This window comes from Lissotriton vulgaris, unplaced genomic scaffold (assembly GCF_964263255.1).
Source record: "Lissotriton vulgaris unplaced genomic scaffold, aLisVul1.2 SCAFFOLD_686, whole genome shotgun sequence".
NCBI lineage: Eukaryota > Metazoa > Chordata > Amphibia > Caudata > Salamandridae > Lissotriton > Lissotriton vulgaris.
Window position 1 is genome coordinate 445,898 of NW_028249207.1, and position 24,692 is coordinate 470,589.

Sequence of the window (24,692 nt, forward strand, 5' to 3'; positions counted from 1 at the left end):
ATGTTTAAAAATTTCACACAGAAGCAAACTTAGAAGCAAATTAAGCAAGTCGGGGAGTGGCACAGCGAAATGCAGAAAATCCCACACACAAAGCAGCATGTTTGCCTTTAAAGCAAATTCCTACTCCTATAGATCAGCCAATGGTTACTGGGCCAAACAGGAACAAGTAGACTAATAAGACGGGGAATTAAAGTAATTTCACCTATGATGGCCCCATTGTATTGAATGTACTTTCTTCACAACTTGTCATTCGCATTTGAATTAAAGTTTTTCTTCCTTTTATTTCTTGGCTGAAACATAGTCACCTTTTTAAGCAAACCAGTCGCCAACTTTCAGAATGTAAAGGACTTTAACAGAAAGCGGTAATAAACAATCTTTACACAGTCCCCTTATACATGTCCTGTTCCTTTTATTGCATTATTTTTGCCTAATAAAGTATCTTCTTTTCATTTCGTTATTCTTGTTCTGCTGCCGCTTTATCTGTTAAACCAACCCTGCGTCACATTGGAGTTTTGTGAGTTTCAATAAAGGTGCTAAAAAACGTGAATATTTTTTTCATGGTTTTTGTTGAGTCGGTAATTTATTTTCCTAGGAAACGGTCTTGAAGTTTTAGCTGTTCAGCGAGTGTCAAAAGCCCAAGCATGGCAGCGAACTGGCCGAGCTGGGCGAGAAGACAGTGGAAAGTGTTACCGCCTCTTCACAGAAGCCGAGTTTGAGAAGTTTGATAGCATGACCGTTCCAGAAATACAAAGGTATGTTGATTTGGATATATTTATCAGTTAATTGTTACTAATCATCATAAATCTGATACGTCCACCTATGTGCAGGATCCTTGAATATTTACTATAAAAAGAATTCTCTTTCACAGTATAGTTGTTATGACAATGTGACTAAGCATCTTTTTAAATGTATTACATATTTATCTTCTTCCCTTTAAAAAGTAAGAAAGAAAGAAAAGTAAATACATGATAATAAAACATTAAGAAAGTGCCTCTCTTAGACAACTGGTTGTATCTTAATGACCACACTCAGTTTATTTGTCTGCTGTATGGATTTGTCATTGTATTTTATTTTAAAGAAAAACTTTGAAGTAGATTTGATTTGCTTCATTTGACACCTTTTTGGAATCTACTAGGCTTCTAAGCCATTTTTGTGAAGCAGGATATATATTTTGATCTTGCTTGCCTCCTCAGTTCCTGTGAAAGTAAAAAGTAAAGGCAAAAGGAAAATGCTTTATGCATGATTTCTCTTGCTGAGAGTCACACTGAGAATGACTGTCTGATAGGCATTGAAAGACAGAAAAGGAAGGTGCAAACAGGTTGACTCAGCGATCCCGAGAAAATGCTGTGGTTGTCATGGATATTTTCTTCATGCTGATTCCCCACCTTCTAATTTTTCACAGATATCAATGGGTTTAGGAAAACTATGTTCGAGACATATGGGCTGCAGACCACACACTGTTGCATAGATAACCATGTGGTGGTGGGCCCCAATGATTTGGGAACAAAAATTCCGGATCCAAAAAGCATAGATCCGAGAAAGAAAGATACCAAGTCTTTGGAACTGAAGGCAAAATCCGCTCCAAAGACAATATACACTGTTAAACCTAAGCATTTAGGTCTCAGACAAGATAAATCGGCACCGAAAAAGGATTTTACAGCAGAAGAGCTTTTCCAACCAGACCCAAAGCGTATTAATCCTAAGACTGGACATGTCATTACAGTGCCTGTAAAAAGGAAAATGAACTATCCTAAACCACCTCCAATTCCTCTCAAAACATGCTCAAACTTCCCCCATAAGAATTCCTTAACCATTGATAGAAATACCAACAGATATTTCTCCTGTACACTCACCATCCAGCACACATAGCCTCATACCGCAGGATGATGATGATGAGGACAGAAAGTGAGCATCACATGGATGACACAGATGACCCAGACAATATTCCCGGACCATCAGATGATCCCTGGGAGGATTATAATGCGCCAGATGCACCAGATCTGCCACAAGATGACGCATACCCTTCTAAACCATCTCCCCCAGATGACACTATTGGGTTTACACAGCTCATTCATAGAGCAGCCACTTTTCATGGAGTAGACTTACACACAGATCCAGTGGAACAAGACTTCCTGGTGGATACACTACTGTCCTCACATAAAACCACGACCACATTACCAATACTTAGTGGAGTGGTGAGACATGCACCAGAGGTATTTAAAGACCCCGTCAGAGTAATTAACCTCAGACTAGAAAAGAAGTATAAAGCGGCTCCAACTGACCCAGCATACATCAAAGGTCAGCTGCTATTAGACTCATTAGTGGTATCAAATGCGAGGAAAAGAGCTAACTCACAAACTGGGGATGCTCCACCCCTGATAAAGAGTCTAAGCTTTTAGATGCTTTAGGCAAACGCACCATCTCGCAAGCAGCCAATATCTGGAGAATTGCTAACACTCAAGCTCTGTTAGCGAGATATGATCGAGCTCATTATGATGGGTTAGAATCACTAATGCAACAGTTGCCATAGCAATACAAGACCAGGGCTTCTGACTTAATACAAGAAGGCAAGATTATTACAAATACCTGAATCCGCTGTGCATTAGACACTGCAGACACAGCCTCTAGAACAGTAAATACGGGAGTACTGTTGTATAGACATGCAAGGCTACGCATCTCTGGGTTCAAGCCAGAAGTACAGGCCAGTATCTTAAATCAACCCTTTGACCAGCAATATCTCTTTGGTCCAACAGTCGATAATGCACTAGAGAAAATGAAAAAAGATACAGATACAGCAAAATCCATGGGAGCTTTACAAACTCAGACCCATAGAGCGTCCTTTTGTCGCTCCTCATATAGAGGCGCCTCTAATGGGTTTCAAACTGACAACACCACCTCTTCTTATAAAGCGCCTACCCAAACCTCACCAGCAGAGGGTATTACAGAGGAGGATATAGAGGTAACAACAGTAAGGGCAGAGGCAGCGGCAACAACAACTGCAATGCCTCTACTGCCAAACAGTGACTTCCCTCCCATCCCCCCAGACCATTCCACTCCTGTCGGGGGGAGATTACAACAATTCCTACCTGTCTGGAACTCCATCACCACAGACAGGTGGGTAAGACAAATAATTCAGTTGGGTTATTGCCTAGAGCTCACTTCCACTCCTCCAACAATACCACCCAGAGAACGTCCTATGTCACAGGAACATCTCATACTTCTAAGACAAGAGGTGGCATCTCTGTTACAAACGAATGCAATAGAACCTGTCCCAAAACATCATCAAAACACAGGAGTTTACTCCCTATACTTTCTCATACCCAAAAAGGACGGATCCCTCAGACTTACACTAGATCTAAGACCCCTGAACCTGTACATATAATCCGACCATTTCCATATGGTCACGTTACAACAGGTTCTACCGTTGTTGAAACAAGGCGACTTCCTTGCCACATTAGATCTCAATGACGCTTACTTTCACATTCCTATCCATCAGTCTCACAGAAAGTACCTTTGATTTGTGCTAGAAGGTCAACACTACCAATTCAAAGTACTCCCTTTCGGAGTAACTACAGCACCTCAAGTGTTTACAAAGTGTCTAGCAGTAGTAGCAGCACACTTGAGAAGGGACAACATTCACGTCTTCCCATACCTAGACGACTGGTCAATAAAATCCAAGTCATACCACCAATGTGTACAGCACACGCATCAGACTATAGCTCTGTTGCACAAGCTGGGGTTCACAGTCAATCAAAAGAAGTCACACCTCCAACCATCCCTATCTCAACAGTATCTGGGTGCCACAATAGATACCTCCAAGACAATAGCTCTGATACAAAAATTCCAACCACAACACTCACTACCAGCTCGAGTGTTCATGCAATTAATAGGAATGATGGCATCTAGCATTTTCATAGTACCATACGCAAGACTACAAATGCGTCCCACACAAGAGTGCTTAGCAAGTCAGTGGAATCAGGCTCAACAACAAATAACAGAACTGGTGGTGGTAGACGACCGGACATATCACTCTCTGCAATGGTGGAACACCAAAAACCTTTCCAAGGGTCGGCTGTTTATAGAGCCTGTTCCGCAGGTGGTGCTAACCACAGACGCATCTTTCACAGGATGGGGAGCGCATCTAGAGAAACATACAGTACAAGGTACATGGACACCGCAACAAAAGTTACTCCACATAAATCATCTGGAGTTGTCGGCAATCTTCCTAGCTCTAAAATCATTTCAACATTACCTATCAAAAAAGGCTGAACTAGTCCGTACAGACAATATGACGGCCATGTACTACATCCAAAAACAAGGAGGAACACACTCCGTGCAGCTCACCCGGCTGGCGCAGAGCATATGGAGGTGGGCCATTCCTGAAAATATCTTTCTATTAGCAGAACATCTACCAGGAGTTCACAATCAAGCTGCAGATCTGTTAAGTCGTCAAAGACAACAGATACACAAGTGGGAACTTCATCTACAGGTTCTTCAGCCATTCGTTCACAAATGGGGACTACCAGAGATAGATCTGTTTGCCACTCACCGCAACTCCAAATGCCCAAGCTTCCCTGCCAGATACCCCCACCCATTGTCCAAAGGCAATGGAGTATGGATGAACTAGTCAAACAAATTTGCGTACGCTTTTTCACCTCTCCCGCTAATTCCATTAGTGATACGCAAGCTACAGCAACCTTCCCTCACATTGATTCTCATAGCACCAACGTGGGCAAGGCAACCATGGTACACCACACTACTAGAGATATCAGTAGTACCACATCAAAAATTAAAACTCTCTCCACATCTGCTAACACAGAACCGTGGAGAGATCATGCATCCAGACCCAATGCAGCTCAAGCGATCTAGCGCTTTGGCTCCTGAGGTCTTAGAATTCGGATACCTCAATCTTCCGCCTGATTGTATGAATGTCATAGAAGAAGCAAGGCGTCCCACCACTAGAGCATGCTACACAGCCAAGTGGAAAAGGTTTGTTGTATTGCACAAATAACAACATTAACCATGCTATTGAGCAGGGTGTTCCTCAGGGCTCGGCACTGAGCCCCACTCTATTCAACCTTTACGTCCAGCCACTAGCTGCGGTCGCCAAAAAATGGGACCTTACCATCGTCTCATATGCTGACGACACGCAGCTGGTGGTTGCCCTTATCGAAGGTACTACCCCTGATCCTGTTACATTCAAAGCTGGCCTGGCTGCCTTGGCAGATTGGTTGACAGCTAACTGTCTACAATTGAATGCTACTAAGACAGAGGTGTTACTGGTTGGAAAGAACACTCACTTATGGGGAGATCATTGGTGGCAAACTACCTTGGGTAAAGCCCCTATACCTAAGACCGAAGTTAAAAACTTGGGGGTCTGGCTAGACTCTTCTCTCAGCTTTTGTACTCACACAAAATAAGTTGCTGCCACATGTTTTGGCATATTGCGTAGTTTGAAACCAATCCTAAAATTCTTTGACCCAGCCACGAGGCAGCTAATCGCCCAGTCCACGGTCTTGTCTAGACTGGATTATGCCTGCTCTCTGCTGTTAGGTGCTAACCAAGCAGAAATTGCCCGAATGCAATGCATCCAAAATGCGGCGGCCAGAGCCTTAGTTGGCCGTCCCCGGTTTAGTTCCATTTCTGCTACCATCCGGAGGCTCCATTGGCTTCCGGTATTTCAGCGGATACAGTTTAAGACCCTATGTATTTCGTTCAAAATTCTAAGACTTGCTACCCCCAAAATTCTTGGTACTCTGCTGAACATGTATATTCCTACTCGTGCATCCACTCGGCTGGTCAAAACCTGGTCAAAGTACCTCGGATTAAACGCAGCCGAGCGGGCGGACGTTCTTTCCGCTTTCTAGGAGCAAAACTATGGAACACCCTACCAGCCCAAATTCGTGAAATGGAAGGTCTGTCAGACTTCAGGAAAGCAATTAAAACCTATCTTTTTCCCCTTAACTAACCTCTCTGTAAGCCTGCCTTGCTGAGCTCCTAACGACCATTTTGACTCTTGAAATAGCGCCGGGACGCCCCTTTGCTGGGGCAGCTGAGCGCTTTACAAGACTATGTAACATTTGTGTCCTTTTCTCCTCCACACAAAAGCAATCCTATCTCAAAATCAGGCATTGCAAGGTGGATTGTTAAGTGTATTCAAATCTGTTACCAGAAAGCAAAACGCAAACGCACTCTATCCATTCCCCCTAGGGCTCATTCTACCTGTAAATTAGGGGCATCTATGGCATTCCTTGGAAATATACCATTAGATGATATATGTAAGGCAGCTATATGGTCTACACCGCACACATTTACAAAACACTATTGTGTAGATGTGCAGGCAAAACAACAAACTACTGTGGGCCAGGCTGTACTCAAAACATTATTTCAAACTACTGCAACAGATACATGTGGTCGCCGCTAAGGGAGAGAACTGCTGTGCAATCGATGCAATAGTGTGTGGTCTGCAGCCCATATGCCTTGAGTGGAAAATGCTACTTACCAGTATGCATCTGTTCTTGGCATGTAGGGCTGCATAACCACACACGCCCACCCGCCTCCCGGCTACGTATATCTGTTCCAGTAATATCTTCATTAGATACACAATATATGGACAGTCTTATCTATACTCATACAACTCCATCATTTGCCCAATGGCGAAAACAATCTGAAGATGGAGTCGATGCCCATGCGCACTACAATCTACAGGAGGAGTCTTCCAAGACAAAAACAAAGTGTAATCATCCGGGCCCACCACCAGATGGTGAACTATGCAACAGTGTGTGGTTCTGCAGCCCTACATGCCAAGAACAGATGCATACTGGTAAGTAGCATTTTCTTTACTGTAATAGCACATATCCGTATGAATTAAAAAATAAAAAATACATTATGTTCAAGTTTCATTCTTTTTGTATGTGGTGGTTTGGGGGGACACTTCTCCTCCTTTGTGGTAAGTTAATGTTTATGCACTCAAAACCACACAAGATAGAATGCGAGTAAGTAAGTAAATTATTTTAGCATAAGCAAATCAGAAGGGATCGAAGTCCACATCACCATCATGGGGCAAATCTAGATCCTGTTAGAAGAGGAAAGCTTCCAGGTAGCGATCTTCGTCTAACCATTAAAAAGAAGGTATAGAAAACACAAGATGGAGAGATGCCAGCCTTCCTCTACAAGACTTTTGGGTTCTTTAGCAGAGCATGATAATCATATGTATCGTTTCCCCGTGCCAGATGATTCAAGCTTTCATGTGAGCCAAGACCTAGTCTCAAAAAGCTGCAGTTTCCATGAGCTTTCAATTCATCTTGCTCACTTTCTTCTTAAATTGATGTTTTTTGTAAAGCCATTTAATACATATTTAAAATTACTTCAGTCTCTGGTAGGCATGAACGAACTATTGTGATGGAGAATTCTAGAAAGATACATACTAACAGCTAGACCAGATAGTGGTTCCATGCCATTCCAGGCAACTTGGTTGCCAGTTGCCAAAAAATACTGCATTTGCAAAAGAAGCAATAGTAGATTACACCAACTGAGCTAGATCTGATGATTAAGATACTGGCAACAGGTCCTGTGATGCCCCCTTGATTTGGGGATGCAGCCTCAAAACTTCCACAGAAATTGCCAAAGACCTGTCTTAAAATTTTAAAAACTGTCAAAAAGAGGGACAGACTGCATTCATGAACCACTGGCTGAACACTTTAGCCCAACAAACAAATGCACAATTTTGAGTGGTGTTTGGTATCAAGAGTGTTTATTAGAGTTCACTAGACCTTATCAGTGAATGGAAGACTATGGTAACTTTGACAATTGGGCTACTAATGATTTTCCTCATAGGGACTCCAAAAACTGGACTAAATTTAGACTAAATGTGAGCGGCCCAGACAAGTCGCCTTAGGGTGAAATTGTGGTCTATCTTTAGGTAATTTTGAACTGGTAAAGCCCCACCTCCATCCTATTGCAACTTATGGAGATTAATAGGATAGCGCACTAGGACAGGGATTTGTATACATTTCCATATGGACACTAGGTAGTCAACAAGTCTCCTCTAAAAAGAACTTCCATTGAGGAACCCACCCTAGAATAAATACACCAGGCCCAGGGCGAGGAGCTAGCCCAGTGATGAATCATGCAACCACTTGGAGTGAGGGTCCTTTGTCCTTAAAATAAATATACCACCTTTGCACCATTACTCAGGCTTCATCAGTATCAATATATAGCAGTGCATTTTAAACTGCCCCACCCCACTAGCCTCCTTCCAAATAAAAGAATATGAAAGTCATGTCAACATTTTTACGGGGTTGTCTGGAATGCAATCAACTGTGAACAGTAATCAATGAACACAGATTGAACAGCTAAGACATGTATGTATGTATCACTGTAATTCTCTTTCAGGCGATCCTCATCAATAGTCATAAGCTCATGAATATTCCCACCCAGACGCGGGACCCCGGAAACATATGAAACATATATTGGAACCATATATGTAGCTCTAAATACATATATATGTATATAACAATAAACACAATGCAGCCTTCCATACACTAAAGGCTGAGCAATGTTATAAGAATTTCCTTTGCACATATATACAATTCCAATAAAGAAGGGAGAAAGGAAAAACATTTGAAAACTGCAGGATTATGATTTCTATTGTGCATTGAAGCAAAGAGGAATGCAAAACATTGCCAGCCCATAGGCTGCATTGCAGAAACATTAGTGTAGAAAGCTGAAAAGCTAACCCACATAAACTAGAACTGGCAACGTGCCTTTAAGGCAGCCGGGAACCCTAGCTTCCCATTATGTCTCATGGGTGACAGTTAGGTAAGTTGTTCTTTCACGGCTCCTTCTGTCAGGACCCTGGTAACTTCAGCTCTCAGTTTTCTCTGATTTCTGTCAGAAATTATTTCTCATTTTTTTGTCAAAAGCTTTTTACTTCGACGTCTTTTTACTGTTGAAGTAGGTTCCTACTAACTTTTTTACTCTTGCCCTTCGTGTGGCAAAAAGAAGGCTAAAATTGACTCCCATCTTATCTGTATCCTTTGCTTTCCTAATGATCATACTCCCAAGAGTTGCCAGCTCGGCGCCCAAAATACCTTCATCGGCAGCGAAAACGTTGACGAAAAGACCATCGACGGCGGGCTCGCAGACGAGAACACCTGTCATCGACAAAGACAACAGGTACGTTGCATCGTCCGTCGTGGACAAACCCAGCGACGATCGATTTGAAGGAGTTGGTGCGGGCTCGCCCAGTGTCGAGAGATAAGTCTCTGTTGATGTTGTCAGTACGGCGTTCGACGTCAAGACATGCTCCGCTGGTGCATCGGTGATCAGCGTCGAAGCAAGCGTCTCCGTTACTGTCAACCAAGCGCCGGTCGATGTCGAGACGTGCCTCGCTGTCGCCGGAGGCAAGGCATTCAACGTCCAAGCGAACGCCTCCGTTGTCGTCAACCAGGCGACGTTCAACGTCGAGGTCTTGATCTGCATCGACGCCGAAGAAGGATTTGACGTCGATACCCAATGTGAAGTATACAAGACGGCGTTTGACGTCGAGGCAGCAGTCTCCATCGACGCCAATAAGTGCCCTGATCTCAGCTACGCAGGCTTCCATTAGGTGCTCAGCGTCGAGAGGGAGATCTGAGAGGTCGAAGGACACGATGTCGAGAAGGGTTTCTCTGTTGATTCGCACTTCGTTGGGTTCTCTCCGACGCTCAACGTCGAGGGCAAAGTCAGTGAGGTCCAGATGTTCGACGTCAGAACATTCAACGTCGAAAGAAGAGGGAAGGTCTATGTCGAAGAGAAGATCCCTTTTTAAAAGGTTTACCAGTTCTGGTGTCACATAGTCTGTCGATGTCGAGACACTCTCCATCGACATCACATAATTTCTCAAGATGCCGCCCAGTCTCCAAAGACCGCGGAGAGTCCTCTGGTTCAGTTATGAGATCTCCCCAGGTGCTCTCAACGCCCATAAGCTCTTCTACTCAGTCTACAGACCAGACAAGAAGATCACCTAGGAGCTCTCCACAGAGGCAAAAATCTCCTCCGTTTATCTTTCGACATGATGGAGATGGCCAGGATAAAGGCCGAGCTGGATACACTGAAGGCTGTAGGCCTAGAGAAGAAAAAGGAGTTCAGGCGTCGCTACAGGCTTTATAACCGCCAGAAGTACCATCAGAGCGTTCAAACCCCTCAATGGTTGCAGAAGCAGCAATCTAAGGCAGTCGTTGAGGAGGACATCAGCAGCAATCCTCCACAGCCAAAACTCTAGGCAAGCAATGACTTTCCTCTTCCTCTAGCACCGTTGCTCACTCCAGTGGGAGGAAGTATCTCAAATTGCATAAAAGAGTGGTGCAACATAACCAAAGATGAGTGAGTGCTAAATATACTGCTCAATGGGTATGCGCTACGTTTCTGCGCACCTCCAAGAGACATTCCTGCAGTAAGTTCACGTCCTCACCACCTGGATTTGCTGCGTCAGGAAGTGTTGGTCCCTCCTGCTCAACGGGGAAAAGGAGTCTACTCCACATATTTCCTTGTACCAAAAAAAGACCAAGCGTACAAGTTCAGACCAATCCTGGATCTCTAATCTCTGAACAAGGTCATCCGAAAGGAGAAGTTTAGTATGTTGGCGCTCCATCAAATATATCCACATCTACAGAAAGGGGATTGGGTGTGTTCGCTAGATCTCCAAGATGCGTAGTTCCACATTACAATTGCTCCACAGCTCCGCAAGTTCCTGTGATTCATGGTAAGCGCAAAGCATTACCCTTTCAGAGTCTTGCTGTTCGATTCAAATCTGCGCCACGGGTATTCACAAAATACATGGCAGTGGTGGCTGCAGCATTACATCGCCAAGGCCTGTTTGTGTATCCATACCTTGACGACTGGCTGTGGAAGGGTTCATCTCCTCACATGGTGCAGAAACACTATTGCACCTGCCTATGTCTACACCGCTTGGGACTTAATGTGAACATGGAGAAATCAGTTCATATGCCCGCTCAAATGCTCCATAATCTGGGCTCTACCCTGGACTCCGGCCTATGAAAAGTGTTTCCTTCGGAGGAGAGACTGCTATCGATGAGAAATAAATGCAATATCATCCTTCAAGCACAAAAACCTTCAGTGAGGCAATTGGCATCTCTACTAGGGTCGATGGCCTCTTGCATATTTCTCATACCTAACTCCAGATTGGGAATGAGACCGTTGCAGCAGGATCTCGAGGACAAATAGGAGCAATCCTCTGGACATTCGGAAGACCGAATTCTCCTCTCTCAAACAGCGAAGAGGTCCATTGTCTGGTGGACTCAGCCGAAGAATATCCTAGTGGGAGTCCCAACCCATCAGCCTCAAAACAATCCCTGATCACGGATGCATCTCTTCAGGGGGCACACCTGGGTCAACTTCAGACTCTGGGCATATGGTCGAGCAAGGAGCTGACCTATCATATAAATATGTTAGAGCTGCGAGCAGTTCATTTAGCCCTCTAGGCATTCCATCCTTTGAATCTGAAAGAGACACGGTAGTGATAGATTCCTTACCTTAGAATAACCTGAGGCGTCAGACTGGATCCGGAAAGTTTTGCTTAGCAGTAACCCTGCGCGTCATAGGTGGCGTACTGCCTCTCTGCATCCGCCACTGGCGCCGTCGCGCCGAGATAATGTCACGGAGAGTACTTAGGCGCCACCCATGCGCGCTGACGTCAGTTCTTTCTTTTGTCGCGCCAGCAAGCGCAGATCCGGATTGAGCACGTACCTTTGTCACTTTTTGACTACTATTTTGAGACTGGTCTCCACCAATTTTTCTCCTGGTTCAAGTAAGGATGCCCGGCTTTAAGTCCTGTGAGGCCAGTCGCCGTAATATGTCGGTGGTGGACCCCCACGATGTTTGCCTCTACTGCCTGGAGATTGACCACGACTCCCGGGACTGTCGAGCCATGGCCCCTAAGGGCTTGCGGGAGCGGCGTAGGAAATTGCTGGAGTTCCGGCATTCGTCACGCCGCCGCTCCGGGTGTAGAGGTCGTTCCCAGGACCGCTCACTGGACAGGAGCCGTCGCTCCTCTGGCTCCAAGTCTTCGGATTCCGGTAAGCGACACCATAAAAAGAAGTCGAAGAAGTGTGTTCGCTCTCCGACGTCTCCCCCGAGGCGGACGAGGGTGGACAGGGGCTCCGCCCCTATGCCTCTGATGCCGGGGAGCCCCGCTGCTTACCCACTATACCCGGGTCCGTTGGTGTCTCCCGAACAGCTGCAAGAGTATCTTGCTGCCATGGACCGCCTTTTTAGGCCTTGGGCTCCCACCGGCGTGCCTTCGGGCCCGCGGTCCTGTGTCCAGATCCTGCTGACCCGGCGGCTCCAGCCCTGATGCCACAGGATCCTGCGCCGCTAGCTCCGGTGCCACGAGGTGCAGCGCTTCCGGCCCCAGCTCTGCCCTTTGATCCACCCCCGGGGGTGCACTGGGTGCCGTTTATCCCACCCCACCCCTGGTTCCAGGACAATTTTGTTCCAGCCTGGGATCCACATGGGGAGGTGACTCCGGCCCGGGCCTGGTTGGCGCCGTTCTCGGCGCCGTTCACAACGCCGTTCGTCCCTTCGACAGACTCCCTCTACTCCAGAGGTTGACGATGACGGGGACGGATCCGAGGACCCTCTTGCCTGGCAGTGTGACTCCGAACAAGATTGGGTGGACGACCTGGAAGACGCGGGTGAACTCGATGTTTTTGACCCGGGTTTTGCCTCTCCTCCACCTACTATGGAGGATGGTGCTTCCTACACCATGGTGCTCCGTTGGGCTGCAGGGGCTCTCAATCTCGACCTCCCGATGGTGGCCCGCAAAACCAACCTCCATACAGAGGTGCTCCAGCCGGCGTCCACATAGTCGGAGCCTCTGCTTCCTTTCAATGAGGCCCTTACTGAAGTCTTCTTGGGCACTTGGTTGCGGCTAGCCACCGGGGCTCCGGTGGATACAAACGTCACCAGGCGTCACCGCCCGGCACCTGGCGATCCCGCCTTCCTGACCACTCACCCTATGCCTGAGAGCCTGGTCATTCAGGCCTCGACGTGGCAGAGTGCCTTTCCCACTGCCCTCCCAGATAAGGACTCTAAATAGCTAGAACAGTTTGGTAAGAGGTTGTTCTCCTCGGCCAACTTAGGGCTGCGGTCAGTTAACACCTCCTGGTTGTTGGGCCGTTATTCCACACAGTGAGAGATTCCGTTGCCCAGGTCTTGCCTCAGTGTTCTGAGAAAGTCCAGGCTATCCTTTCCCAGGCGATCACTGAGGGCAAGGTTGCGGCTAAGTTTGCCATCAGGTGTGGTTTGAACACACAGCTGATACGTTGGGCAGAGCAGTTTCCACGACTGTGGCATTGCTGCGCCGCGCCTGGTTGCGTTCAACTGGGTTCTCGCCTAATGTCCAGGGCTTGCTCAGGGACATGCCCTTTGATGGCTCCCGCCTCTTTGGCGATAAGGCCGACTGGAGCGTTTTCAGGACTCACGGCCACGGCTAAGTTCTGGGGTCTCTCTACGAAGACCCCTGCCTCTCCTGGGTTTCGTTCCTTTCATGGACAGTGCAGAGGCACCCAGGCACGCTCCTCCAACAAGCCTGTGAAGACCCAGCCTCAGCGTGGCCGTGACTTCCGCAGTGGCGGGTCTGGGAACCAGCGTGCGGGCCAGTCCACCTCTACCCCCGCTCCTTCCACCTCCGAGCCTTCCTAATCCGAGCTTCAGGGAGCACTCCATGCCGGTGGGTGGCAGGGCCCGCCACAACCTCCACCACTGGCGCGACATTACATCAGACCACTGGGTGCTGCAGATAATCTGCAAAGGTTACTCCCTTCCTCTTCAGTCCTCCCTTCCAGCCATGCCACCTCGGTGCCACTGTATGTCGGGGGATCATTTGGACCTTCTTCGACAGGAAGTTACGGCCCTCTTGGCCAAGGAGGCCATAGAGTACGTTCCCCGAGCAGGAAATAGGGAGTGGTTGTTATTCCCACTACTTTCTGGTCCTCAAGAAGGACAAGGGGGGCCTGCGCCCCATCTTGGACATCCGGGACGTAAATCGCTTCCTCCGGAAGGAGAAATTCAAAATGCGGACTCTGGCTCAGGTCCTGTCTGCCATCGACCCTGGAGACTGGATGGTAGCATTGGACTTGCAGGACGCTTATTTTCACATCCCCATCCTGCCGGCCCACCGGCGCTACCTGCGGTTCATGGTGGGCCACAAGCATTTTCAGTTTGCTGTGCTCTCCTTCGGCCTCACCAGTGCCCCTCGGGTGTTCACGAAGGTGATGGCGGTGGTCGCAGCTCACCTGCACAGGTTAGGGGTGCCAGTCTTCCCGTACCTCGACAACTGGTTGTTGAAGGCAGGCTCCCCCCAGGCAGTCGTCAAGCACCTCCAGACTACGGCAGACCTCCTGCATTTGCTGGGTTTCACTGTCACGTACCGAAGTCGCACCGGAGTCCCTCTTAGAAGCTCCCCTTTATCGGATCCGACGCTGTTTCGGGTTTATCCTCCCGAACAGCGAGTCCGGGATATTCAGGCTATGCTTCCGACCTTTCAGCCTCTATCCTGGGTTTCGGTCAGGATGACCCTCCGGCTTCTGGGCCTGATGGCCTCCTGCATTCTGTTGGTGACACATGCCTGATGACATATGCGGGCTCTGCAGTGGGACCTGAAGTTCCAGTTGGCACAACGTAAGGGCAACCTGTCCAATCATGTTCAGATCTCTGAGGGCACTGCACGACAATTGCAGTGGTGGATCACGAATCGCGAAAGATAGTAATATACCAATGTAAGTTAGATGGTACAGGGTACGGCGTTGTTTAGTTCATGGTCAAAGGTCACACAGGCCTCATTTACCAAGATCCTGTGGAGCCGCCCGATGCAAAGTAGGGATCACACTGGGGAGATCACCTAGTTTGTGACTAGAGTTGATGGAAGGATTACATAAGCTCTAGATTTGATAGGGCCAGTAAAAGTAAAATCCCAAAAAAGGTAGCATCCTTCTCCTCCTTGGTATTCTGACAGAATTGATGACTTAAGAGGTGGTGCAATACATTTCAACGTAAATGGTGAATTACATATGCAGTGGAAGATGGAAATGTCTAACATTTTTAATAGAAAACTTATTATAAACAGCATTTGCAATGCAATAGGTCTTGCATTTACACAAGTTTAAGCTATTAGCATTGTAAATGACAATGGCTTTTATTTAGGTTTTAAAAACCCAAACAAAAATAAAAGGCATTGTCATTTACAATGCCAATAGCTCAAACTTGCATAAATGCGAGACCTATTGCATTGCAAATGCTTTTTTTTTTTTTTGTAGCACGGGGAGATTAAAATGATTTGCCCAGAATCCCAGGATGTTGAGCCGACACAGAGACCCGGACCTCGTTCTCCAGCTTCCAAGTCGGCAGGGCAGCTCTGACCGTTAGGCCAATTCCACTCCTCTAATATTCTTCCACCGCACTCATGCCTCATTGCCTCGCACGCACAGAAATATTATTTAAGCACAGACAGCTGTATTCACAGTCTACACACTTACATATTAGCAGACACGCACGAATAACCCAGCACACAGATGTACAAGTACACACCTCTATCAGCCAACACAAATACGTATGTTCTCCAGTCACCAATACACATATATGAATTGGAGGGAACATACATGACGCGAAGATCATTTTACTTTTCACTAAAAGATAACAGATTAATCAAATTCGCCCAATATCACCCGCCCCAGTGCCTGGAGACCCTTACTGGCGAGTAGTGCACTTCACAAATCCCTGATTGACTGATCCTGCACATGCACGTTAGAGCATCTATATTCTTGAAAATAAACATGCCAGTATTTCCCCTAGGTGCTTTCTACTTTTACCTAATACAAGCTTACATGTATTAACGTGTGAGTGCATAAATTAACAATTACACGTGCATGTTCTCCACAATTACATGTTGGCCATTAACCCGCCCGTCAAACTAATTTTACTGCTGAATATTTTGTTCCAGCACACACTCCTATATTACCCTCTACATGCGTGTTTATTATCGCGAAACAAGTGGCACAAGGAAGTATAACTATTGCTTCCGATCAGAGCTGTGATTCGCGAAACATGCAAGAGCACCAGGAGAGTGGTGCGTGCCCTGTGCCCGCCTTCTCAAGCACTTCGCTAAGGCAAAAGCATCAGCATGAAAATACAAGTCGGGTCGTTAGTACGCTTTTCCCTCATCTGGTAACGTTCCACCATATCCTCGACGCCTCGGAAAGGGGCGGCTTTGGCTGCCGTACGGAATGACGTCATTCTCAGCAGCGCCCGAACCCGGGGACAATGGCGCAGATGTTGTGCATGCGGCGCTGTCTTTCCAAATAAGGACCGCTGCCTGCTACAATTGTACTTTGTCATAACACCACACAAGGGACATACTTACAGCGTGGACTCGCAGGAGGTGTGATATGACAGACTGCATTTCATCGCTGTAATGTTTTAGTTCAGAAAATCTCCTGGGGACACAGAACGATAGTACCTCATTAACCATCATGAAACAAGGGACGCCCACCACGTCGGACCAGCGCGCGACCTCACAGGAACACACACACACGCAGTCCTTACGCACTGCGCATGCGTGCGGCCAACTTTGCCTGGGGCATGGAACGCGCGGCAGTGTCCGGGGCTCCCATGAGCTGAGGGAGCCCCGCGTGTTGTAGCCCATGTGATGGAGGCATGGAGCCCTCTCGCAGAGAGAGTGTGCCAGGTGATGTGACGGAGCCTGTAATGGAAAGAGCCCATTGAGTGGGGGGGAAGGGGTGTCTGCGTGTGTGTGTGTGCTTGTGTGTGTGCTTGTGTGTGCGTATGTGTGTGTCTGCGTGTGTCTGTGTGTCCCCATTGTGAGTGTCAACAGCATGCCGGAATCAGAGCGCATGTTCACGCGCGCGACCTAATCTAATTCCGGCATGCTGCCCGTGCACATCTCTTGTCTCCCTTTTGGCTCCTTGTAAGCAGAGCCACAGCTATAGGTCTCGCGCTGCGACAGGGCTTTCGCTCTGTATCGCAGGTGCGAGACCTAAAAAGGAAAACTTTGCAGGCTGGCATTAAACGTTTTTTTTACTCTAATAAAATCTTAGCGGCAGAGAACTCAGACCAATAATTCTTCAAAGTAGTGTAAGATTTGCTTTTCCCCTCCTTCCCTAAAAGGGAGGTTGGACTACAGAGCTTAGCGAATCCTTTGTGGCGTTAATGAAAAGATAAGTAATATTTTGATTTTGATTTCCAGTGAGAGGATGGACTGATGCACTTTTAGATGGCTACCCTACACCACATTCTATATTATCATGCCTCGAACGACTACAGGTTAATACAGTGAAATTTTTCTACTACCAATAAAGTCTGGTTCTCCATTAGACCCCTGCCCCACTTTGTGCTATCAGATTTGTGTCATCTGTTTATCAGCTCAGCAGTCTGCCTCCAACAACAGAAGAATGCTCAGAGTTTGCTAATTGTAAAAATGATCAACAAACCTACTGCAGCTGTCAAGCTATAGGCCTATCTTGAAATCACCTTATGTCGCAAAAGTATTAGAATAAAATATTGATAGATGATTGAAAAAGCATTTAGAGATCAACAAAGTGCTTGATAATATACAAGTAAATGTCAGACCAGTCGACTGTACTGCGACCACTCTGGTGTCGATTTTGGAAGACCTGAAAATGCTATTAGATGGCAGATGCAGCACGGCATTTGATTCTGTTGTAACTTGTTGTTGCGTTGGTACAGTCTCACATAGTATTCTGCGCCAAAGACTGCAGGTGGTTAGCGTGCATGGTAAAACCCTAGAGTGGTTGTCTTAATTCTTATCCAATTGTTCTTAAGTGATAAGAATGGCAAATATTTCCTCTAATAATTAACAGGGGCCACCTAGAAACAGCCTGCAGAGCGGAACTGGGACTTGCAGACACGTCCCAACAGCTCCCAACCAGAGGCTCGGGTCACAAGGGTCCTGGCACAGCTGATTTGTCGGTACCCAAGCTGAGGTTCTTGGGTGCAGAGTGACAAGTTAGGCTGGGCTGTATGCGTCCTAGGTACTTGCGGTTGTCAGTCTCGCCCATTGAGGGTGCAGAAATTAGGGCAGCTGGGCCAATCTGGTAGCGGGTCTCTGCAGTGCTGACATCCCTCTGCGGCAGCTCGGTCTCGGTGCCTTTAAACTTCTGACTGGACTTACACTGATGCTGCAAGGGTACCGGTAGCCTGGGTATTTGTGCTGTCGTTCTCTGACTGGTCCTGGTGTCCTTTCACTCAGTTGGGAGGACAGATCTTACCTTCTGGAGCACAGGTACCCCTTCCTGGGGGGGCTGCTGTGCGGGCTGGCTGGGGAACGGGAACACGTTAAACCCGACTCTGCTTCATTGATGCCTGCTGACTGCAGGGGAGTGGCTCCTCTACTCCAAGGGAGATTGCTGGCAATTTGTGAAGGGCTGACAGTCTGTCAGGGTTCTTTGTAGTTACTCAGCTGCAGGAACTCAGCGCAATTGGAGCAATTACTTGAACCTGCGTGAGGAGGGGCCGCTTATTCCGGCGTTATCCGATACAAAGGAATGAAAACCACAAGGTGGTGCAGCGGGTCATGGCTGTCATACGAAGTATGAATCTTTGATTGCTGATTATTTGCTGGAATCTGTGGGGGTTTATTAATACAAGATGTTTGATATCAAACATCTCTAGTTTCAGTGAAGCCATCATGTAGCTGGGGAACTCTTAATTACCATAGTCCAGCACATGTACTTAAAATGGCTTCCCAGTTCACTTGTAATATCTAAGGATTGACTTAGACATCACGGAGCATATCTGCTCATGCAGATATGTCCACATATGTAGTATAATGCACCCTGCCGTAAGGATGTAAGGCCTGCTGTAAGGGTCTCTTAAATGTACTGCATGCAGTGTCTGCAGGCATGGCACTTAGGGTGTGTGCCATGTCATGTCTTCACTGTTCTATGCACCATGTCACGCAGCCTGCAATGGCAGTTTGCATGAGTGTGCTAAGGGGTCCCTTTGGGTGGAACAATACACGCTGCAGCCCTCAGGGACCCTCTTTAGTCTCCTTGCCCAAGGTAACAAAGGGTACTATCTACTAGGGACTTACAGGGGTGCTAAAGGCACTTCTTGTAAAATGATAAACCTCAAGACCTATACAATGCCTGATTAATTAAAAGCACAATGTTAGCTGTGAGGAGACCTCTCACGATAATCATAAATTTCTTTCACCTGTTTATATGCAGACTGTTGTTTGAGGTATGATTTGAATCCTTTGTGGGCAGAAGTGAAAGATGTATTGCAGTTTTCTTCAGGATAAGCAAAGCAAGAGCTCAATGTGGTTGTTCCTCCCTAAAATAGTCGCCAGTCCATATTGGTCACAATATAACACTTTCCTCATCTTTTCTGTTTCTTCACCCATCCAAGGACGATGAATAGCTGCAAAGGCTTGATGCAAAAATGATAACTAAACTTCTCTAGTGCTAAGATTAAAGGGTGGAAAACCAATTGTTTGGTGGTTTTGAGAAAGCAGTTATGCTTTGGCTAAGGATGAGCTTACTTCATGCTTGAGATTAGCCACAAGTGGTATGGGTGCAACGTTTTTGGCCAAGGTAGTTCTTGTACTTGATATTTGGGAGGCAGCAGCTTAGTCTTTATATATAAGTAAGAAGGATGGTGTGCTCCTATCTCACTTAGCGTTACTGACAGAAGCTCCTTGAAGAGCACTGCTGTGATATGAATAGAAAGTATGTTTTTTTGCTTAGATGCATGAACCAGATGTTTGTAAGATACATGAATGGAAACATGTCGACTCTGCTTACATCAGGTGAGTAATACCTATTTTTTAATAATGCGGTAGGTTTGTTGCCAAGATTGAAACTATAAAGATTTGCTTAATCTCTCTCTTGGGCTTGTGTTTGACAGCTGTGCAGTATTGAGGCAGCACTTCAACAATTTTCGATCTACCTCATTAATATACATGAGGTAGGTCGAGTTGCGAGCCACTAGGGATCCGTAATTTGCGAACCAACCTATTAATACACAAGTCAGTTTATCAATTACCACACTGGTGACACAAATACTGATCACAAAATTTCAAAATACCTATATTTTGCAACCAATTCTAGGTACATGTGGCTCTAGGTCATAAAAGGAGAAGTATTATTTATCCAGTATTATGGGTATCTTTCATAGATTCACATGCCTGAATCATTCCCCGTCGTCGGGGTAGGAGTCCCCGGTAAATAACAATAGTAATGTCACATAGACATATACTTAGTACTAGGCCAGTGGCCTCACATTAGTAGCCTATCTAGGTCCTTATGTAAAAAGGACCAAACTTTGGCCAGGAGCCAATCAGCTACCATCACCCTTCTCACCTTCCTGGAAGGAGCCCTAGTCCCTCAGATTTTCTACCGCACGTCGTGCAGAGGAGTCTCCACTGAGCTCTGCTCAGGTTTTTTCCTATATCTTTGGTTTTTTGACTACTTTTTCTTCAAGTTCAGTTGGAAAAGGAGTATTAGTATTTAATATGTCTACTACTCCTAAAAAAGGTCTTTTTAGGCCATGTGCCTCATGTAGTAAAATGAGGTTACACATAGAGGACAAGCATGAGGACTGTTTGTATTGCCTCTATCCTCAGCATTCTGCCAAGGAATGTAAGATTTGTCGCACTCTCCCGGTCAAGACATTGAAAGACAGGGAAGGGCGACTGCTTCTGTGGCTCCAGAAACTGAGGAACAAGGACCAAGTCTCCTCAGGTGAGAGTGAGTGTTCCTTCAGAAGTTTCCACTCCTCTCCTAAAAGGCCTCGACAGACATCTCCAGGTCAGTCTGCTGTGCCTCCTCACAAGAAGCCGAAATCTGTGGAGGGTCATCCTAAGGTCAAGCCTTCTCTTCAGATGACAGCCTTCAAAAAGCCTGCGGTGGTATCTTCTGGCCTGCCTGTGACGATGTCAACAGTTTCCATTTCGACATCCACGGCGACTACTTTCTCCATGGCTTCCACTGCCACAACGTCGTCGACGATGGGTAGGTCAATACCTTCTGTTATTCCTCTCACAAAACCGCCGAGGACGCTCCCGTCGACGTCTGCTTCATCGTCGACGAAGACAAGGCTTCCAGCGTCTATGAAGAAACCATCGTCGAGTTCATCGTCGACGAGGACTTCGTCGTCGTCGAAGCCACCGTCGACGAAGACACCGTCGACATCGGGACCGTCGACGAAGACTTCCTCGTCAACGACGAATACACCGTCGACGACGGCTCCGTCGACGAGGACACCGTCGACGACGACACCGTCGACGAGGACTCCGTCGACGAGGGCACCGTCGACGACAACAGCACCGTCGACGACGACACCGTCGACGAGGACACCGTCGACGAGCACACCGTCGACGAGGACACCGTCGACGACAACACCGTCGACGACGACACCGTCGACGACGACTCCATCGTCGTCGAGCCCGTCGACGAGGACACCGTCGACGAAGCCGTCGTCGTCGTTGATTTCTGCAGTGTCGACGCCGCCGTCGACGAGGGCATTGTCGTCGACGAGGACATCATCGACGTCGATGCAGTCGACGATGAGAATGTATGATAACATGTCAACTATTGTAGACGCTCCATCAGACGCTACAATGAATCTACAATCAAAGGGCTCTCCGTCACTGAAGTATTCCTATACCCATTTTAAGATGTCATCATGCATGGTGACACCAGAGATGACTTCACCTAGCAAAGTCCAGCAACTGCTGCCAACGCAATTTCTGGAGGCAGAAGACCCTGACGTGGAGAACATGTTTCCCATAGCATCCAGTCCCTCTCATCTTAACATTAAGGTTCATGAGAGTTCAGACTGTGAAGATCTCGAAGAGGTGACAATTCAAGAAGAAGTTCGGCAGCATACCACTGTTCAGCCTATGGTATGCCTCCCGGCTTCAATTGTCTCTGACCTACAGTTTCTGATTTCAGACTATAAACAAAGATTTCCGTCTTCTGCTCCTGCTTCAGGAGTGCCAGCACAGCAGGAAGCTCCAACACCTCAACGTCGCCAGCGACCACCTCCGCTGGTTGTGCATCCTGAGCATGAGAAATTGCCTCCTCAAATTTCTTCTGATGAGGATGAATATGAGGAAGAAGTGAGACATGATGAAGTCCAAGATGAGGAAGGTGAAATACATGATGAGGATTCTGATGATAACAACAACCAGGATCCGGCATCCCCAGAGCAAGTACAGGATGATTCTCCCCCTGAAGATTTAGGGGGATTCCATAATATAGTAGGGAGAGCGGCTGCGAGATTCAACATCCAAATAGCTTCGGAAACGCAGGACTGTTTCCTCCATGACTTTAAGGAATCCTTCAAAAGATCTGTTCGATCCATCCCAGTAATCGATTATATATGGGAGCAAGGACTTAAAATTATGAAAAATCCTTCCTCACTCATTCCAGTGCCGGCTAGACTTGAAAGGAAGTACAAAGCCCCAGACACTGCTCCCGCATGCTTAACTGGCCAGACTAAACCGGACTCAGTTATATCACAGGCCGCTCAGCAGAAGTCTAGCAACCCGTCAGCGGCAATAACAGCGCCTCCTGATAAAGAGGGGAGAAAACTTGATGCCATCGGCAAAAGATTTTCTTCTATGTCCGCCCTATCAGTCAGGGCTGCAAATTCTCTAGCATTACTAGGTCGCTACAATCGACAGATATGGGCAGATATAGCTCCATATCTAGAGGCAATCCCAGAAGACCAGAAAGAAGAGGTTAAGAAAATTTTGCTGGAGGGCGAACGCTCTGCCTCAGAGATGATCGATGTGGCCTTAGATATCGCGTCCACAGGATTTCGTCAACTGGCAGGAGCAGCGGTTTTGAGACGCCAGGGCTGGCTAAAAGCCACAGCATTCCGGCCTGATGTGCAAGCCAAAGTTCTAGACATGCCATTTGATGGCGAACTGCTCTTCGGTGAACATATCGATGATATGCTGCAAGGTATTAAGAAGGATACCGACACGGCGAAAGCCTTAGGCACCCTACAATACAAAACTAATTCCTTTCGAGGATCCAGAGGTAGAGGGCAGCAGAATAGGGGCAGCTATCAAGGTTACAAGTCCGCTTATAACTCTTCTCAGCAGTACAAGCCTCAATATCAGCAGAGACAGCAACAAGGACGAGCTTCCTACAACAAGTCGTCCTTTCGAGGGAAAGGAGGAAAGAAGGATAATTACAGACGCCAATGACTGCTTTCTCCAGCATACCTCCACCTCTTCTCCACAATTCGCAGTTGGAGGAAAAATTACCAACTTCCTTCACAATTGGAAACAAATTACAACAGATCGTTGGGTGCTGCAGTTAGTTCGCTTCGGACACACTTTGGAGTTTGTGGAACATCCTCCTCCGAACCCACCATGTCCTATGCAGCACAAGAATCTACGCCTACTTCAACAGGAGCTCTCTCTAATGCTCCAGAAAAGAGCAGTGGAGAGAGTTCCTCGAGGTCAGAAGGGGAGAGGATTCTATTCCCGATTCTTCCTGGTCAGAAAAAAGGAGAAGAAGCAATGGAGACCAATACTGGATCTGAGAAACCTAAATATATACCTCAAGAAGCAGTCCTTCCGTATGGTTACCCTCCAGGAGGTATTACACCTACTCAATCCAAAAGACTATATGGTATCCTTAGACCTCCAGGATGCCTATTTTCATGTCCTCATTCACAAGAGTCATCGACAATTTCTGAGGTTTGCAGTGGCAGGCAGGCACTACCAGTTCAGGGTTTTACCATTCGGCCTGAAGTCAGCTCCACGCATCTTCACGAAGTGTCTGTCACCAGTAGCGGCATACCTTCGCCAGCATCATCACCAAGTCTTTCCCTACCTAGACGACTGGCTCATCAAAGCTCCGACTCGGATAGGCGCAGCCAAGTCCTCTTCGGCCTGCCTTCATCTATTCAAAAATCTGGGCTTAACACTCAACCAGGAAAAGTCAACTCTCCAACCGTCACAACGTCTCAATTTCCTGGGAGCAACGTTGGATACACAACAAGAGAAAGCCTTTCCTTCCAGAGAACGTCAGATCAAGCTGAAGACTCTGGCTGTCCACATTCAGGCCAAGCAGAGAGTCAAAGTTCGACTATTCAAATCATTGCTAGGAATGATGTCTTCCAACATTTTTCTCATTCCTCACTGTCGCCTACACATGCGGCCTCTACAGGAAGCCTTAACAAATCAGTGGATCCAATCTACAGGGTCTTTCGACGACTGGATCAGGATCACTCAGGTCATGAAGAAAGCTCTGAGATGGTGGCTTCTGGGCGACAACTTAAACAAGGGTCTCCCTTTTCTTCTCCCAGTCTCTCCTCATGTGATAACCACAGACGCTTCACTGGAAGGATGGGGGGCGTTCCTACAGGAACTGCAAGTACACGGTCAATGGTCAGTGGCAGAAAAACAACTCCACATCAATCTGCTGGAATTGAGAGCAGTGCGCCTGGCACTTCGAGCATTTCTGCCCCGTATCAGGAACTCCCCAGTGCTTGTGAGGACGGACAACACCACCACAATGCACTACCTGAACAAGCAGGGGGGTACTCGATCCAGGACGTTGTCTCGAGAATCTCAGCAAATCTGGATCTGGCTGGTACAACACGACATTTCTCTGCGGGCAGAGTATGTCCCA

General features: G+C 47.0%; 1 protein-coding gene across 1 annotated transcript in view; it reads left to right on the plus strand.

The window, feature by feature from the left end:
• DHX33 (DEAH-box helicase 33) overlaps positions 1 to 24,692 on the plus strand; it is a 153,267-nt gene that overhangs the window by 80,938 nt on the left and 47,637 nt on the right. Inside the window, exon 7 of the mRNA XM_086950277.1 lies at positions 593 to 752. Coding sequence (XP_086806403.1) covers positions 593 to 752 — 160 coding nt within the window. The remainder of the gene's footprint in view (positions 1 to 592; positions 753 to 24,692) is intronic.